Below are 13,770 nucleotides of genomic sequence, written 5' to 3'. Positions count from 1 at the left end.
GGTCTAGGCCCGAAACGTCAGCCTTCCTGCTCCTCTGATGCTGCTTGGCCTGCTGTGTTCATCCAACTCTACACCTTGTTATCACATTCATGCACCACCTTCATGACCCCAGAACTTCCCAAAGCATTTCAGAGCCAATGTGACAATAATGATTCCATTTCTGAAGAAGGGTCTAGACCCGAAATGTCAGCTTTCCTGCTCCTCTGATGCTGCTTCGCCTGTGATCATCCAGCTCTCCACCTTGTTATCTGACAATAATGTGTAATGTGTTTTCCTGATGTTGATTGAGAGATGTACATTGACTAAAACACTGGTGATAATTCCCTTGTTCTTCTTTGAAATAGCAGCATTAGACCATTTACTTGGATTTAATTGGTACCTTTCACAATCTTAAGACTACCTCCTAACACTTCACAGCAAAGTGATGCACTCATTATATAAAGCTACTGCAGTCAAATTGTGGGAAGCAAATTCCCACATACAACAATGAAAGCAGATTTTTAATGATATGTTGATCAAAAGTTTAGGGAATAAATACCAGGACAACCAGTAGGTGTTAGGGGCAGCACAGTGGCTCAGTGGTTAGCACTGCTGCCTCATAGCCAGGAAGTGAAGCAGCAAGGCAAGGTGGCTTTAGACCAAGACTAATTAGACTGGACAGTTGAAGATGCTGTGCCTCAACATCAGTGGGGGGAAAAAAACAAGAGCAGAGAATGGGAAGGGCAACAGGCATGTATTGGACAGAGCTTTGAAAAAGATTCAGAGAGAAAATGGGCAAAGATAAAAGTGTGCAAGGAAAAAGAAGTCAATGAGCATTAAGCAATAGACATACAAAACCGATATTGGATACAGTACACTTGATTGACGAGATGGGAAGGCAAGTTCAAATCAGAGCAAAAAAGCCTTTTTAAAAGTTACGTACTGTGATCATCCTCATGTTCTTTTCCCCACTCCACCACACCATCTGATAACACAAATCTTCAGAGTGGGCCTTTTATCTCAAGTGGTAGCACTTTCACCTCCTGAATTCAAGGTCTCAGGTTTGAGACTCAGCCAGAGACTCCATTGTAAAAATCTAGACTGACAATCCCATGCAATTATGTAAGGTGTGCTACACTGTTCGACCAATGAAAAATTAAACCAAGGGCCTACCTACCTGCTTAGGTGGAGATAAAAAGTATTGCAATGCATTATTCTGAAGATGATCAGTGGAGCTCTCTGACATATACCCCTCATTAGAAGGGAAGATCCAGCCAATAATGATCCCTCAACCAACAAAACTAAAAAAAAAAAATCTGGTCATTAGCTCATAGCTGTTCGTGGGTGCATGCTTTTTGTAAGTTGCCTGCCTTATTTCCTACATTTATATCTATTACCACCCTTCAAAAGTATTTAACTGGCTATAACATACTTTGGAACATCCAAATGACATGAAAGGCTATATAAATGGAGGTCCTTTTTAATTTTACACATTTTTAAAGAAACCAGAAATGGAGAGGTTAGAACTACCAGGTCAAATAAATCTGAATATTGTAACAACTCAATTGCCACATTTTATGCTAAAATAGGTTAGAGACATATAGGCACAGACATTTTTACAAAATCTCCTTTCCCAACCTTGACATCATTAAGCAGGTCAATGGTTGGTGTTTTCTGCTGTTGTTTCTTGCAGTGATTCTCCTGGCCGTGGAAAAGAAGATTGGACAGTGATCAAGCAGAAGTTCCAGGCCAGTGACTTTAAGCAAGACTTAATTACAATATTTACTGCAGCAGAGTTGCTTCACATTGCAAGAGGAAGAAATTGTACACAAAATGTCTGCTTCCTGCTTGCCTCTAATGAGCAATAACTGAAGAGAATAGGAAGAAGTGAAAATGTCATAAGTAAGTAAAGATTTGAAGTACTTAGACTCAAGCAGCAACTTCAGTGAACAAAATTTCCCTTTAACAAATGCATGAACATCATGCATAATTAACAATGTCATATGGTTTTCTTTGGCTCATACATAAATACCTGCTATATTAGCTCCATGAAAACATTCAGTACTTTTTTCGCACAATTCTTCTAGACAGCACTCTCACCAAGCCAAAAAATGCAACTATACAGCTTATCTTACATATATTTCAGCTGTACTATATTACCATAATTTTACATAAACAATGTCTGGATATTCACGTTAGTCTTCCTGAAGTAGTTGTACCAAAGTGCAGCATTGAATATAAAACTTGCAAATATTTCAGATTTTTTTGAATCAGATTTCATACTGCATTGCTGCTGAGGAAGTAAGCATTGAGTGTTGCCGAGAAAGTAAACACTGGAGTATGGTGTAAGACAAGTAAAGTGCTATAATCTAAATATTTTGAGTCAGCTTCATGGGGAAAATCTGATGACATCGTGTACAAAGCACCTAGCCACAAAATGAGTAGGGGGGGAAATGGGGGAATTTTCCTGTCTAAATAGCACATAGGTCAGTTTGCCATTCTTTGGGCTAGATACTGGGGAGATCGCCTTTGGGGAAATGAATTTAATTGAATACGCAATTTCCTCGACTTATTATTTTTGTAACCACTCTGGCCAGCAGCCTTCTTTAAAAAAAAAAGCCAAGTAAACATTGCTGGAAAAACTCAGCAGGTCTGGCAGCATCTGAGGAGAGAAATCAGAGTTGCAGAGTCAGTCATACAGCACAAAAATGACCTTTCTGTCCAAATCATCCCAATCTGACCTAGGAGGAACAAATTACAGCAGATGGTGGAATCTGTACTGAAACCAAAAACACTGGGAAAGCACAGCTGGTCAAGCAGTATCCATGAAGAGATAGCAAGCTAACAATTTGAGTCTAGATGACTCTTCATTTGAGCTGATGTGAAGTGTGGAGGGGACAGCATTTTTCCAATAGTGGTGGGAGGGTTGGGGGAAAAAGGATGCTGATAATGCAGATTAAGTGATTGGAATGAGCGAATGGCAGAACAATGGTGTCTTTACCTGCCAGACTGGAAGGAACAGACAGTCCCACTGGAGTGGGGGAGGGGAGAGCGTGCATGGTGACGGAATATAACAAGCCAAGAGAAAGGGAAGGAATGGGAGTGGGTGGGTTTAATCTGAAGGTGTTGAACTCACTATTGAGCCCAGAATGTTGTTAATCTGACCTGGTCCCATTTGCCAGCATTTGGCCCATATCCCTCTAAGCCCTTCCTATTCATATACCCACCCAGATGCCTTTTAAATGTTACAATTGTACCCACCTCCACAATTTCCTCTGGTAGCTTGTTCCATACATGCACCACCCTCTGCATGAAAGCTCCCCCTTGCCTTAAACCTATGTCCTCTAGTTTGACTCCCCCTGCTACCCCCACCTTTAAGAACAAGACCTCGGCTATTCACCCTATCCATGCCCTTCATGACTTTACAAACCGTACAAGGTCACCCCTCAGCCTCTGACCTCCAGGGGGAAAAAAACTCCAGTCTATTCAGCCTCTTCCAATACCTCAAACCCTCCAATCCCGGCAACGTCCTTGTAAATCTTTTCTGCGCTTTAAGTTTAACATCATGTCTCCAATAAAAGGGTGACCAGATTGTATGCAGTATTCCAAATGTGGCATCACCAAGGCCTTGTACAGCCTCAACGTGACATCCCAACTCCTATACTGTCTGTGTGGAGTTTGCACATTCTCCCCATGTCCGCATGGATTTCCTCTGGTTTCCTCCCACAGCCCAAAGTTGTGGGGTTTAGGTCGACTGGCCATGCTAAATTGCCTTTAGTGTCAGGCTAGGTGGATTAGCCATGGGAAATGCAGGGTTACATGGATACAGTAGGGTGGTTTGTCTGAATGGGATACTCTTCGGAGGGTCGGTGTGGACTTGATGGGTCGAACAGCCTGCTTCCACACTGCGGAGATTCTACAATACTCAACGTTATGACCAATAAAAGCAAGCATGCCAAAAGCCTTTTTTACTACCCTGTTAACCTGCAACTCCACTTTCAAAAGGACAAGGCACCTACAACCTTAGGTCTCTTTGTTCGGCAACACGTTCCAGGGCCCTTTCATTAACTGTATCAGTCCTGCCCTGGTTTGCCTTACCGAAATGCAACATCTCATTTATTTAAATCAAACTCCTTTAGCCATTCTTCAGCCTATTGGTCTATCTGATCAAAGTCCCATTGTACCCAGAGACAACCTTCTTCAATGTCCACTACACCACCTATTTTGGTGTCACCTGTAAATTTACTAACCATACTTCCTGTATTCACATCCAAATCATTTATATAAATGAAGAAAAGCAGTGGACCCAGCACCAATTCTTGTGGCTCACCACTGGACATAGGCCCCCAGTCCGAAAAACAATCCTCCACCACCACCCTCTGTCTCCTACTTTCAAGCCAATTATGTGTCCAATTTGCTAGCTCCCCCAGATCATTCATGATCTGACCTTACTAACCAGTCTACCATGTGGAACTTTGAATGATTTGCTGAAGTACATTTAGACAATGTTGACTATTCTGCCTTCAATTTGCTTTGTGGTCTCTTCAAAAAACTCAATCAAGTTAGTGACACGATTTCTCACAAAAGCCATGCTGATTATCTCTAATCAGTCCTTGCCTTTCCAAATGCATGTAAATCCTGTCCTTCAGAAACCCCTCCAACAACTTACTTAGCCCCCTGACATAAAGTTCACCAGTCGAGAGTCCAGTGGCTTTTTCTTACAGCCTTTCTATGGTTGTCAATGATACAACTATCTCAGCAATGAGCTCAGCAATCTCTTCTCCAGCTTCCAATAAAGTTCTGGGAAACACCCGATCAGGTCCTGGGATTTATCTAATTTTATGCATTCTAAGGCTTTAAGAGGTCCTATTCTCTCTCTAGTTACTCTTTTGCCCTTGATGTATTTGTAAAATCTCTTTGGATTCTCCTTAATCTTGTTTGCCAAACCTATTTTGTGTCCTTTTTTGCCCTCCCGATGTCTCTCTTCAGTATACCCCTACTGCCCTTATACTCTAGGGATACACTCGATCCCAGCTGTCTATACTGATACATGCCCCCTTCTTTTTCTTGAGCAGAGCCTCAATTTCTCCAGTCATCCAGCATTCCTTACACCTACCAGTCTTGCCCTTCACACTCACAGGAACACAATGCGAATGTTTCGGGTCCAGAGACTCTCCTTCAGAATCATTAAGTCTGCTATCTGTTCATAAATGCTGTCAGACCTGCAATTTCTGTTGTTGTCTTTTATATTCCAGCATCCGCAGTTCTTTCAGTTTTCTGTTTTTAAAAAAAAAAAAGTGCTAACTAATAGCACTTTTAAAGAAGAATCTGATCGGTTAATAAAACTTTTCGAAAAGGTTTTTTGACATAGCTATTTATTCATGCAGAACATTAAACTTTATTTCCAAATACTTAAATTTAAGCAAATCAAAAAAGTGAACATCCATTAAGATATTGTTCTAAAATTTAGTTTAACCTATTTGTTTTTGACTGAGGTGAATGAGGTTTGCCCGAAAGCCAATTAACATTTGAAATATTAATTAAAGGCTTAAATAGAGAATCATTTGCTAAATATCAGTTTCAAAAACTCAATGAATTATTTTCCTTCTTTAAAAACATTGAACTTAAAAGGAGCGAGTTTCCAAGTCTCAGGTTTGGTTGCAACAACCAACCCATTAAGTGGCGAACTAGATCTAAGAACCTCAAATTATGGTATGGAAATTATATGCTCCAATGAACACTTAGTACAGTTTTAATTTTTTTCAATTAGCTAAGATTATTGAATATTGTTAGGGCACAGGAATCTTCCTTTGTATACGAGTCATGTTAACGTTTGGTCAATCATTTATGGAATACTAGATTCTTGAAAGTAATTATGATTTATCCAGAGATGCACAGATATCGTATATAGATTACTAACTAATCTGACTACTGCAATTAATTTATTATCTGGTAATCATATCCAGATCTGAATTACCTACAAATCATTTACAGGTCAGAAGTGTATATCTTTACTGAATAAATGGTAGGTGGGAACGATGGTAGGGGTTTAACCTAATCAAGTAGTTCAAATCATAACAAAAAGATCAAAGATCAATCTGTTTATCACAGTTATGTGCATTTTCAGATTAGAATGGAATCTTAGTTACACCAATATTAGATCTTCTTGCGGAAAGCAGCAAGAGTCATAATAAGTATTTTTGGATGATACTTGTGTCTTCTAGTGTGGACTAGAATATCTTTCATGCTTGAAATTATCAAATTTTAAAAAATTAGAGTTCTCGCTCAATAAATGCTACCAATTACAGATGTGAGTATTATTGCTGGTTATGGGAGGAAACTTGCTGTATGCAAATATGCTGTCAGATCACTTATTGACTGTAAAAACTTTGGAATATCCCTAAATTATAAAAGGCCCCATATAAATGCAATGTCTTATTTTCTTCCCTCCTGGAACCAAGATTACCAACTTAGAACAAATGGAGTTGAAAGATCAACTTTCTGTTAAGAACCTTAATCTTAATGGCTGGGATTGCGCAACTGAAACTACATCGAAATTGTGCCCACTGTCATTACAATTGTAAATAATTGCTGTCAGTTTCACAAGTGCAAAGACACGCAGAAACACAAATGTTGCCGTCACTAAAATCTGGGTTCAAGCCCCACCTGCCATGGAGGAGTGTCACAATATGTCTGAAAGGATTTATTACAAATAGCTACAAGTAGAACCAAGGTGTGAGCCATTTGGTGGAGATTTAACATATCAGCAGTATTATTTTAGGTAGGATGGGGCGAACGGGATGAATCTATCAAAAAGCATAGCCACAATACGCTGAATGTTCTTTCTGCACTGTATGACACTTTTGCACTATTGAAGTCCCTGAAAATTTAAAACAATCATAAATCAAATATAAATCTCCATTCCGATGCCCAAGTTACATAAAATCCTTAAGTAGTTAGGCATTGCTGATTGAAGTGAAACTGAGTTTTTTCGGTGGGGCACCAAGTTCATTACATTAAATCATCTCTGACCAATGTAATTTGTAAAATCTCAAACTTCTTCATCCAGTTTTAAATTTAAGGTTTTTCGTAGTTCATCTATTACCTTAATCCCACAAGTAGGTTCAATCTTTATTTCACTGTCTGCAAAGTGGCAAAATAAACATTGATTTTTATATTTTGGCTTGCTGTCTGGGGAAAATTCTTTAATTGAACTGGTTGTCAAAACTGCTCGATTTTTTTCTCTCTGGACATCAGAGATCACCTCAAATTGACATTGGGATGAATATGACATCAGGAAAGATGAAATCCATGCAGAATCTCTAGATCTTTCTGGTCAGCTTCCTTCAAACTCAGCAGTGAATGCTGTCATTTTGCTGCTGACTGCAAAATCCAGGTAACCATCTTTCACATACTTAACTCAGTTCCTAAACGGAACAAGCCACAGCACAAAACTTCGTACCAAATATTATTCTTTAACTCCCATTCAAATAGCCCCCATGAATAGCTCACTTGCAAAGTTAAAACATTATACAGTATACTGGTGGTATATTTAAATGGAAAGTTGGAAACTAATTTCTCCTTCGAGGTCTAACACAGGTACTAAATATTGCATGGAAGAATAAAGTGCAAAGGACAGCACATTTAATGTTATCATTAGCTACACAAGTAAAATTGGCGTTTGAATATTCAACTTCCCAATAAGTATCTTTACACAAAGTATTTTTTCATTAAAATTGCAAATACATGTACCAATACGGAGCTTGAAACCTGCTCAGAACTGACCCTAAGATGTAAAAGCAAAGTAGGCCATTCAGCCCTTCAAGTCTAGCTGGACATGTGCTATGTTGATAGCTTTGCCACCAATATAGATTCAATAGAATTAACTTTCCCCTTGGGATAGGTTAGGTTGTCAACGGACAGTGATCCCAATCTGGTACAGCTAAGTTATTCATTATGGTTCATATTCAAAACAGCTCAGGCACACCAACATTGTCATAATGCATTAACTATACATTTAAGTATAAATTAGTACATACCATAAAAACAGCAATCAGGATTAAACAGATTCCCACAATGATGAGGAATGGAATTAGATAATACTCCAATGGAAGGCTAAAATCGGGTAGTATCACTATATGGCCACTGTGGAGAAACACAATAACAAAGAATGTTTGCAGATAGTTACGATACCGTAACTGATGATGGCCATCAAAGCATAATTCGAGAAATGCTGCTAGAATACACATAACAACAATGATCATCATACTGGTTTGTTGGTTACATTGTTACATTAGCAGTGATGTAGGCAGCAGAGGTTGACACATCACAGCTGCACAAAAAAGGAAGAGCATATTGTATAAACTGATATTTATGAACTGAAACCATTGTGACCATTTGTCCTGATGAAACAAGATAGTGAACATGTATCAGTACCATGTCTGATGTCACGGTGACTACACTAGAGTTAGACTGTGATGTAACTGTGACAGGCAGGCACCCAAAACTGGCGTGCAAATTGTGATAAGGTTTTCAAAATTGTTTTTGGTAGTTGCTTTGAAAGATAGCTTCATGAAATGGTCAAAATATATTAAAGTTTTGACTCAACAGATTTAAGATCAGAATTCAAGTTTTACTTTTCTAATTTAGAAAAAGGTACCATAAAAAAAACTAAAACCTAGTATACAGAGGAAGCCAATGGCCGGGGAAATAGCCAAATAGAAACTGAAGAATGCATATTAAATAAATACCTGTGATATTCCAACAGGTGTTTCCAGCATGTAAGAAAGAACAGCAAACTTAGGTCAGTGAAAATCAACTGGCTTCAGCGTATTTTAGTGGTGTTGGCCAACATATCATTTTAACAGGCAATGCCAATTGCTTAGCCAACAACTTTAGAATTCACCACTTCTGATGAATTCTATTCAACCTGCAGTGCATTGAAATTGTGAAATTTGGGCTGATGATTGATGAGGAGCATTTTGTTTCATTAACAAATAAATAAATTTTGCCAGCAAAATCAATGTAAGTTATTGCCACACTGCTGTTTATTTTTAAATCATCCAGGTTAAAATGGAATGGTTGAGGGGCATGCATGGCTATGCGGCCAGCTATGAATCAACCTCTGCTCTGTTCTCTTGTGCTATGGCACTGCAAAATATGTGGTACCATTAACCTTTTAGTTGTTCCAACATTTGCTCATATTTAATTGAAATCGTCAACTGCATTTATTCAATGAGAAGACTTTTGAAGGCGAGCTATTTTGGGCAAGGCTAGAATATCCAAACATCTTTCATTAATATTACCAGAACTTTGCCAAATTCAGCTCTGTTGATGTTGGCTCTCAGTTTAGTTCTTACTTTAAAATTATCTGCATTAGGATTAGAAAAAAGCTTCTACAATCATTTTTGATGCAAAAGCAGTCAGCTTTCAATGGCAATTGATGTACTGTCTCTCTGTTTTCTTGTTAAAACAGAAGAAATCAAGCAGGAAACGGTTTAGTAAATGCATATTTCAATGTGTTATTATTTCATGGCTCATAGGAAAATCAAAGCATGCAAGATGTCTTAAAAAAATCCTCTCCAACACCACTGCAGCTTTCCAAGCCCAGATAAATTCAAGTTCTGTTCCTTTGACAAAGGCAAAAGAAAAACTGCTTGATGCAGTTCAACTCTTGATCAGATCATCAGTTATTTGTTTTCCCTTCCTTTCAACTTTCGCAGTAGCCAATGAATTTATGGATTTCTGCAGTCACTACTTATTTCAGAAGCATTCATATGAGCTTGCCATGCTATACAAATGTAATGTCAATACACTAATACTGAAATAAATAAAAATTAACAGAAGTGACAATTTGGATCCATCTGCTAAACTATATAACCTTTGATTGGTGTTAAGTAACATCATTACTTTACCCAAACTAAAGGGGTAATAATCTGAGGGCACATACAGATTTAAGATAGCTGGCCAATAAAATGAAGGCTATATCAGGAAAAATGTTTTTATGCGACAAGTCGTTAGAATTTGGAATCTATTTCTAGATAGGGTGGTGGTGAAAGAATTTAACAAACACTTCGAGTAATATCCACTTTGAGAGCAGCATTTTGTAAGATTCACAGATTGCTCTTGGAAACAGTATAGAACTGATGGCCCATTTTGGGCACCCCCTGTGCTGTATGATTCTCGTTTCAGCCAGAACACTGATAGGGGTTAAAGACATGGTTTCTGTATCATTTAAACTCGGAAAGGCGGTGGTGATTGCAGGGTTAATTTGACAGTATCCTATCTCCCTATTTCCATACAGCAGCCCCAGCTGGAAATTGAAAGGTTAGATCTGGCAAACAAAATCTAACCTTGCTGCCAATGATGCCTCGCCACAGTCAATCAGCCTGCAACATCAAGGACCCACAAGGATTTTTTTTTTGGGGGGGCGCGGGGAGCGGAAATCTCCATTGCAGGAATCCCTCAACATCCAACCATATTCAGCTGCTTCAATGACTTTGCTTTCATCATAAGGTCTGGCATGCATTTTTTTGCTGATAACTGCGGAATGTTTAGCACTACTTACACTGCATCTGAAGACTTGGACAACATCCAGGCGTGTGCTGATAACTGGCCCAAAAAATACATGCCTCATAGGTGCTGGGCAATACTATCCTAAAGAAGAAACTAACCATCTCCCCTTGGCAGTCAATAGCATTACCATCACCAAATTCCTACCTTCAATATTCTCAAAGTTGAGGTGGCCATGATCTTAGCATCAGCCAGAGATTGAAGTGGACTAGGCATACAAATACTGCAACTATAAAATCATCTTAAATTAGCTATGTGCAGTGGCTAACTCACCTCCTTCAAAGTTTGTCCATCATCTTCAAGGCACAAATGTGCGCGCGGTGGGATACTTTCACGTTGCCTGGATAAGTGCAGTTCCAACAATGCCCAAGCAGCTCAATACCATGCAGGACAAAGCAGCCCACTTGATTGGTACCCCATTCAACATCTTTAGCTCTTACACACACAGTAACAGCAGTGTGTACCATCTACAAGAAGCACTGCAGCAACTCATCAAGACTGCCAAGGATCAAGGCAGCAGCTCATCAGCACCTTAAGGACAATTTGGTATCTGCAGTAAATGCTGGCCCCTCCAGTGACTCCCATATGTCCTGAACAAATATTAAAGAAATCTCATGGCAATAGAATCCTCCTCAAACAAAGAGGGAACTCAATTAAAAATTCAAAATAAAAAAATGTGTAACATGCATTTGGGTTCAAATCACCAAATTTTGTACTGTAACTGCCCTTTCTGAATCTGTAGCCAAATCTACATTTAAGGATTTTATAAGATGCAACATTTTCTGGGTGTGTGGGACAATGAATGGGGTGAATACATGATCTTTATCAAGGTGAGGGTACTGGCTGTAATTTCTAATCAACGTCATTCCTTATGACTAGGTTTTATTTCATGGCAGAACTGGTACTCAACTCAGTGAGCAAAAGGTGCCATCCCCTTTCCATTTACCCATGTGACAGAAATAATTTACATTTATGATTAATATTAAAGTTCCTTGAGAAAGAGTTTGGGTGTTCTTGATAGTCACTCACCTATTATGAAAGTGTCCTTTACTTTGACGTGTAATAATATAGCTGCAGGGATATTATACATCTTCACCTCTACCCTCTTTGCTCTTCTGCCATTCCCTACATCCCACAAAAACTAGGCACCATGTTAATTTTTTTTAAAAGATGTTTTTGTTAGAAATAGGTTTTGGAGATACGTAACTGCCTTTCAGACTTAGCATATGGTTGCAAGAAAATTTCCTGCTTCCTGTATTGGCTGCTTCTAGGTCATTTCATGTGATCATAAATGCTGATTTGGTAAATATGTTGTACAAGTTTTGAAGTCCTTCAAAAGACTAAAAACAAATTTAGACACTTGAAAATAAATGAACCAAACAGCCAGTCTCTGGCTGCTATTCTTATTGTAGCCAATAGTACTCATTTTATTCAGACTCACTAGAGGATGTGCAGCTAATTAACCTTCTGTAAATGTCCAGTTCCCAATCTAAATCTAAAAAATTCATATCCACCAATTCTTCAGCTGTGTAACACTTCACCTTGATTATCTTTTCAGGGTTGGCAGCCTCATTTAACAACTGCTGAAAGGGCCACAATTTCTGACCAGATGCAACAATATAGTTACATGTAACAAATTTAAAAATATATACTGCTATATATTTAGTGTTTTCTTCAATTATTTCCAAATAATTTGAAGAGACGATATAGCTAATATAATGCTTACATAGGGGTTGAAACATGGAAACCATCCACATTCATTAGCAATCACAGAACTAGGCTTTCAGGCTGTCTTGTCTGTGCTAGGGTTTTGAAAGAGCTCTTGGATTTAGGCCTCACTTCGCAAACATCTCGACCACAAACCCTTAAGTCAGTTCTCAGAGTACATGTCAAATTGAAATTCATGTGGAATATGATCCCACCTCCCACAAAATTGAGCATTCCAGATCTTAATGACACTCACTTCTCATGTTTGTTTTACAAGAGATGCAGCAGTTTAAGCAGAGACTCACTAGAGCTTAGAAGAATGGGAGGAGATTTAATTGCTAAACACAAAATGCTAAAGAGGGTTGGCAAAGTAGACAGAGAAGATGGCTGTCCCCTGTGGGCAGTCTAGCATGACAGGTCAAGCTGTTAGGCTAAGAGATGGCAGATTTAAAACAGGAATCACTTCCTCAAAGGGTTGTGAATCTATGGAATTTGCTAACCCAGAGTGCAGTGGAGGCCAGGATACTGAATAAATTTAAAGGAGGAGATATACAGGTTTTTAAATTGGTAGTGGGCTAAAAGGCTTATGAGGAGTGGGCAGGAAAGTGGAGTTAAGGCAGAAATGAGATCAGTCATGATCATTTTAAATGGGAGAGCATGCTCAAGAAGCTGGATTGCCTACGTCTGCAACAAAGGATGGGAGAATTATAAATTATAAATTATAAATATAACTCAGGATGCTAAATAAAAGATACAAGTCACATTTCCATACCTATTCACCTCCATAATTGAAGTTTAATAAATCTGAACCATAATGCTGGACAAAGTTGAAAAAGCTGGTGGAAAAGGAGGCTGTAATTAGGTAATGTCAAGTTGGAGGTTAAATGTCTACATACTGATTGTACTTTTGAGATCCTGTGAAAGAACATTAACACAGGAGGTAAAACAATGCTTCTTTATTGCTATATGGTAAGGATGCAGAGGGCAGGATCACCATATAGGTTGGCAATGTTCAAAGAAGAAATAAGAGTATACTGATGACAGTAGAGAAACACTAACAGAACCAGACATTTCATAACTTTCCAAAAGGTATGAAATTAACTAATCAGAATAAGATTTTGTTTTCAAAAATTTACTTTACTTTCAAGGCTCAGTTTAAAAGTTTCAGGCAAAATTACGGCCAAAGGACTAAGAAAAATAAATACTACTTACCCTCTTAAATAGCTAAATTCTTCCAGAAGATATTTAGCTGATGCTTCCCCAATAAACACAGATGGAATGGTGATTTGTTTAAAAATCTCAACTGCAAAACAGAACGACAGTGAGAAAAAAAAATCAGTATAAGAAATAGAATTTAATTATGCACAAATATATTAGATTAATTTCTTCAGAAATAGCGAGAACTGCCAATGCTGAAGTCAGAAATAACAGTGTGGAGCTGGAGGAACACAGCTGGCCAGGCAGCATCAGAGGAGCAGGAAAGTTGACGTTTCGGGTCGGGACACTTCTTCA

General features: G+C 38.5%; 1 protein-coding gene across 1 annotated transcript in view; it reads right to left on the bottom strand.

Moving 5' to 3' along the window:
* Nucleotides 1-13,770, bottom strand: part of rnf13 (ring finger protein 13) — a 187,006-nt gene that overhangs the window by 65,947 nt on the left and 107,289 nt on the right. Inside the window, exons 5-6 of the mRNA XM_048604167.1 lie at nt 13,471-13,561; nt 8,019-8,124 (exon numbers count right to left, since the gene is read on the bottom strand). Coding sequence (XP_048460124.1) covers nt 8,019-8,124; nt 13,471-13,561 — 197 coding nt within the window. The remainder of the gene's footprint in view (nt 1-8,018; nt 8,125-13,470; nt 13,562-13,770) is intronic.

This window comes from Rhincodon typus, chromosome 13 (genome assembly GCF_021869965.1).
Source record: "Rhincodon typus isolate 14 chromosome 13, sRhiTyp1.1, whole genome shotgun sequence".
NCBI lineage: Eukaryota > Metazoa > Chordata > Chondrichthyes > Orectolobiformes > Rhincodontidae > Rhincodon > Rhincodon typus.
Note: the sequence above shows the minus strand (reverse complement) of the source record. Positions and strands in the feature narration are given on the sequence as shown.